We start from the raw sequence: 6,147 nt of genomic DNA on the forward strand, positions 1-6,147 counted from the left end.
GTTTTGTGTGTGACGCCAGCGAGCCATGAAAAGGGCTGCAGCGATCCCGACGGTCTGCTTCTGGCGAAACTTGTGTCTTCTCCAGGCCGCCCAAGCCACCAGTGACGCCTCTGATTGGTCCGCGAGTCAGTATTTGTGTATTCCTGACAACTCCAGCTGCTCATCACAGCTGGAGCTCCGCTATCCGCCACCCGCGGACGCGATCGGTAGCAGCCAGTCACTGCGCCCCTGGTACTCGGCCTACACAATGCATTTCGCCCCCCTTCCGCGCCGTCAGAGGCAATGAACCCCCAGGCGGAGCAGTCAGAGAGCTTCCTGCGATGTGTACACTGCGAGTCCCAGCGCCGATTGAGCTCCGCCGCTTGATCATCACTGGGGCGCAGCCCCTCAGCGCGGGGGAGGTACAAGCCTGTCAGGGCTCTTGTCCTCCCAAGTGGTCGTCATTATCGGAATGGGAGGAAAGAGAGGGATAGCCCCTCCCCTACCCCCTCGTCTTTGGTTATTGAGTGCTGATTCCCAGCTGAATGTGTGGAGAGGAGGACTGAGAGCCACAGTTTCAGCCCCCCTTCCTTTCCCTTTGGTTTCCCCCTCCTGTCCTGCCTACCAGGGAAGGAGGGAGAGGCAGGGTAAAACATCCCCTGCCCCGATGGTGGCTAATTAAAATTTTGAATACTGTAGGTCTGGCCTGTTGGCATGTCTTAATTTTTGCCGAAAGTTTGGTGAGGTTCTCGAATTTTCGAATTTACTTCTAATTATATGGTGTAGGTGGCGCCAAGGCTGACAGTGAAGCTGCGTTGCGTAATTAAGGTGATTTTAACGGTCGGTAATATTTAATTAATTAATTAATCAGTTATAGATTTATAGATTTAATTATATGATCCGCGCTGCAATGTAGGAGGGTTTGGGGGGGGTCGCGCGCTGATTGGCTGTCAGGCTCGGCCAATCAGAGGGCGCCTCGTCCGCAGCTACGGCGGGCGGTGCGCCAGGATTGATTTCGGAAGCTTATACTTCTGTGTATTATTTGGGTCGTAGTTTCCAAGGGAGGAAATATGTGGATTTAAATTATTCACGCATTTATCGTAAAAATTTTGGGTTGTGCGGATATAAAAATCTTGCAAAGTTTCAGTGTTAGTTTCGCTGTGCAAGTTCTCTACTGGACAGTATATCGGGGCGTCTGCAGCGATTCGAATGCACCTATTCTGAACTCGCTGCAGTTTTATTAGATGGCAGTATGCAGCAGTAGCCCAGACTGGGGCTGCATACGTGATTATCGGGCGTATGAGAGCTTTGTAGAGCAGTAATCCGTTTTTGACTGTGCTGCCACATCGCCTGCTCATTACAGGATATAATGCGCGCATTCTAACCTGAGCTTGGGTTTGTTTAATGTCAATGTGCTGTCTCCACAGGAGTTTCCTATCCATGTGGACACCTAGGTATTTAACTACGTCCTTGTGAGGGATTGGCTCATCAAATAGACGTAGTTGCGGCCTGTTGTCGGCTGGCGGGAGGTTTTTGCGTGTAAACACAATCGCCTCAGACTTGGTCGTGTTTACTTTTATGCGCCAGGCTGTACACCACTGTTCAACTTCAGTGAGCGCAGTCTGGAGCCTGGTAGTGGCCAGCTGTAGGTTATGAGATCTGCTATACAGTACAGTGTCGTCTGCATAGCAGCCTAGCTTGACTAGTCTGTGTGCGGGGCGAGGCATGTCGCGTACATATATATTAAATAGTACTGGGCCTAGGATGCTGCCCTGCGGCACACCGGCTTTAATTAATTTTAGGTCAGACGTTGCCCCTTCAGATGACACTCTAAAGGTTCTGCCTGCTAGATAGGATGCAATGAGTTTAGTGTAGCAATCCGGGAAGTTTGCTTCATACATTTTATATATTAGCCCTGCATGAAAAACTCTATCAAAGGCCTTTTCTACATCGAGAAACGTAGCAACTACGTAGTCTTGGACGTTGAATGCGCTGGTTATCTCTTCGGTAAGACGGACCAGTTGATGGGTAGTCGAATGAGCACTGCGAAAGCCAAATTGCTCATTTGGCAGCAAGTTATGTTCGTGTATGTGTATTTTGAGTCTGTGTAAAATTATGCGCTCCGCAACTTTAGACACAGTACTTAAGAGGCTTATTGGCCTGTAGTTCTGGGGCAGTGTTTTGTCCTTGCCCGGCTTGTGGAAGACTATTACTTTAGCTTCCTTCCACTGGGAGGGAAAAATATTCAGTCTGAGCATTGCATTAATGCATTCAGCCAGATATTCTAAGGCTTCGTCTGGAAGCTGTTTGAGAACAACTGCTTGTATGCCGTCGTTCCCAGGGGCTTTTCGCGGCTTCATATTCTTGATAGCACGCTTAATTTCTTGGGCCTGGGTGGGGAGAGGCTCAGAGATAGTGGGCTGGTGCAGTTTAGCGCGGAGTTCGCGGTAAATTTGTGCAGTGAATGGCCTGTCGCAAGGCTGCAAATTGGGCTGGAATGCTGTTTCTAAGGTGCTTGCGAAAGCATGCGCCTTGTCCTGGGGAAGAAATGCAAGTCCATTATTTGTTTGGAGGGGTGGAATTTTATCAAATTTATTCAAAATTCGCTTAGTCATTGCCCAGGCACTCCCGTCCTGTACATTGAGCTTCGCGATTTTGGCTTCCCACTGGCTGCTACGCCACAACGAGAGTTCATCTGATATAGCAGTTTGAAGCTCGTTGATTCTGCGTTTGATAATGTGCGTGCGTCGCCGTGTGTATTCGCGGCGCAGTCTGTTCTTTTGCGATATCATATCGCAAATGTATGCTGGCAGCTCGTCATGCACTAACTTAACCTCCTTTTCTGGGATGCACTGGCTAATTCCGTCTTGAATTTTCGCGGTAAAATTGGTTATAGCGGTTTCTAAATTATCGCTATTATTTATTTCATCAAGTTCTGAAAGATTTAGTGACAAAAAAATTTTTAAAACTGACCCAATCTGCATTTTTGTAATCCCTAACTTTGCGAGGTGGATTTGATTCGACATTTGCGTCGTCAAAAATTAAGTGAATAGGGAAGTGGTCAGACGTTAAGTCGTGTACAACTTCGAGTTCGAATTCCGAGTTCACACGTTTATTAATAACGATGTCTAGAACATCTGGGAGAACCCCCACACGCCCTGTGTCGTGTGTGGGCTCCATGGGAGCATGAATTTGGTAGTTGTGATTTAATTGGTGGTTATAAAGAATTGTACCATTCTGTGTGGCTCGCCTGCTGTTCCACTCTCTGTGTTTAGCATTTATGTCTCCTAAAGCGAGGAAGGTCGGGGCCGCCCCATACAGGGCGTCCAGATCAGCCTCGCTCAGGGACCTACCTGGTCGCGCATACATAGAAATAATTTTTATGTTTTGCCTGTTAATAGTTAGGTTAATGACTATCGCTTCAAGATTGTGAAAAGCGGGGAGCTGCCACTCTGTGTGCTTTATACTTTTATGAACAAGAAGAGCCACTCCTCCGCCTCTGTGATTTACTCTGTCGCGCCTATAGATTACATAATTTAATATAGTAATTCTATCAGTCGGAGTTAAGTGGGTTTCATTAATCGCAGCTATTTTTATTTTGTATTTTTCTAAATGGTGAATTAATTCCGGTATTTTATTTTTAATGCCGCGTGCATTCCAGAATAGGAGGGACTTAAGACTATGGGCCGCGGTTGGTATGCAACACTGGGCCGGATTACGAGCTGCCATTAAGCTTGGCAGCAAGTGTTTGTACGAAGCCCATCATGGCTTGGACTTTGTCAGGCAGGGAGATGGCTGGGTCGCACCATATTACCATCAACTGGCACATGGGGACGATTGTTTCGGCCAGTGTCGAGTCCTTGTTAAAGGTACTCGACTTTGTCAGTACTTGCATGAAGTCAGCCAAGCTAGGTTGGGCTGGCTGCTCCATGCGCATGGGCGGGGCTGTCGGCTGCTCTGAGGCCAAGTCGATCAGCATGTCAGCCTCAGGAGCAGGTGCTACCTGGGGCTGCCTGGGCGGGGGCGTTCGCAGCGCCGGGGCTGCTGGAGCCAGTCTGGTGGCCAGCGGCTTGGGCTGGGCAGGCTGCTTATCGCGAGCAGGCTGCTGTGCCCTCTCCTGGGGGGGCTGCTGCGGTTTGCCCTGGCCATTTTTGTGGCCAGTGGCATTTTTCTTGGGCCCCTGGGGCCCCCTTGGCTTGCGCAGCCAAGGGTTGTTGGCCAGGACTGGGTACTCCAGCTCGTTGTACCCCTGGCTGCACTGCTGCAGAGGTGTCCAGGGGTTGACGCCAGCCTGGGCCATGTACTGGCCGAAAGTGGCGGGCGGTGGGTACTTGGGGGGGCCCCAGGGATTCTGCCTGGGGGGGCCCTGGTAGCCTGAGGGGCCTGACTGCGGAGGCTGGGCAGCAGCCCGCCTATTTTCCCGCACGTCGCGGCGAGACTGTTGCTCGCGCCTCTTGTGGACGTCGGGGGGCAGGTGACGGCGGGTCTCCTTCTTATAGGCCTGGCAGCCCTTGAAATTGGCGCAGTGTGCCTCTTTGCAATGAGCACACTTCTTGTGGTCCGGGTTGCCCCCATTGGGGCAGTCGGGGGCGCGGTGTGGCCCGCTGCACCACCGGCACACTGGGGCAGCATGGCAGGCCTTGCCAACATGGTTATAGCGTTGGCAAACGCTGCATTGGGCGGGGCCTGAGGGGCGCCTGTAGTCGACGACACGCACCAGCATTCCGCCGAACTCTGTCAGGGAGTAGATGCGCTCAGAATCGCACGTCTGAGGCACCTCAATGACCAGGGCGTCGCATTTTTCCCTGCGCAGCCTGTTCTCCAAGAACCAGTGGTTCTGGACAGGCAGGTTCAGGGCTGCAAATTCCTCCTGGAGGAAATCGGTCGGGGTGTGGCGGTGTACTCCGCGCAAGACGAATTTCTTGGGCACTTCGTCACTCTGAAGGAGGACGGAGTGCTGGGCGCCTATCGCCTTAAGGGCCTGGACTGCCCTTTGGTAGTCCGGGACGGACGCAGGATTGACCTGGATCTCGTCCTTGCCGCGGTTTTGGCAGGTGAACTTTTCCGCCAGGGCCTGCTTGAGGGCGGTGTATACCCTTGGGTACGTGTGCCCCTGGTCTAATAACACGAACAGGGGCTTCACTCGGAGCTTTTTGGGCTGTGCCGCAGCTCCGGCGGCATGGCCTGCAGTTGGTTGTGGGCGAGGGGGGGAGGGGCCCGCCTCGTCGTCGCTGCCGCCTGCACCGGACACCTCCGTGTGCAGGCGCTTGTTGCGCTTACCAGTGGCAACACTCCAGCCACTGGATTGATCGGTGCTAGGCCCTGAGGGGGCCTCGCTTTCTGTCATCTCGACAGCGTCGCTCATGTCGTCGTCGTGGTAGCCTACGCTCGGGTCCACCCACTGACCGTCCCCCGGGGCTAAGTTAGCCGGGTTCAGGCTAGGCTATAGGGGAGCTAGCTCCCCGGGTGTTGCCGAGTTGTTGGTTGCCAAAACTTACTTCACCACAGCTCACTCTTGCCGCCTGTGCGCATGTAGCACACAGGCACCTTTCAGTACACCGCTGGGTAGCACTAAGAAGTGCTAACCACAGCTTGGGCGTCGACGATCTATAAATTCACGGCGAGCAGCTCCGGGACACGTCCGTCCTCCACGAAGGCGCAGCTGGAACTCTTTTTCTCTCTATTTTTTTTTTTTTTTTTTTTCCTAACCTAACTAAAAACTAAGTGTGTTTGGGAGGGGTCCGGGTTAGGAGGGACTTAAGTGCGTCTCAGGCCGAAGCCTATACGCTCTACTCATGCAGGGAGTACCATGCAGACAAGGGAGCATGCATATTGTGCTAAGGAGGGGATTGGCCAGCCATGGCTGCGATTGGCACCATGACTAACTCCCCTCACTTGACTATTCTAGACTAATACTAGAGATAAGTTGGGCCCAGGTAAAACCTCCATAGACAGAGGGAAAACCCTGGGCACTCACATGCGGGATGCAAATTTCATGCATTAATAGCAAGCAGGTTGGCTACGGGAACAGAGGGATGGTTCAGGAAGAAGAGTTGGACAGAGTAGAAAGTCACTACTTAGCAAGTTTGGGAGGGAACTTGGACTTTTTGTCCGCATTATGCTTTATTTGGTTGGGTACTGGTCTTTAGGGGGCGACTTCGTCGTTTC

General features: G+C 52.1%; 1 protein-coding gene across 1 annotated transcript; it reads right to left on the reverse strand.

The window, feature by feature from the left end:
- Positions 1-3,868: 3,868 nt before the first annotated feature.
- Positions 3,869-4,489, reverse strand: LOC134545455 (basic salivary proline-rich protein 1-like; the record flags this gene model as incomplete). Its single annotated transcript, XM_063388594.1, has 1 exon — positions 3,869-4,489. A coding segment is annotated over one exon (621 nt), but the record flags the coding sequence as incomplete, so codon positions are not given.
- Between the last annotated feature and the right edge of the window lie 1,658 nt (positions 4,490-6,147).

Source organism: Bacillus rossius, unplaced genomic scaffold (assembly GCF_032445375.1).
Source record: "Bacillus rossius redtenbacheri isolate Brsri unplaced genomic scaffold, Brsri_v3 Brsri_v3_scf736, whole genome shotgun sequence".
NCBI classification, from domain to species: Eukaryota; Metazoa; Arthropoda; class Insecta; order Phasmatodea; family Bacillidae; genus Bacillus; species Bacillus rossius.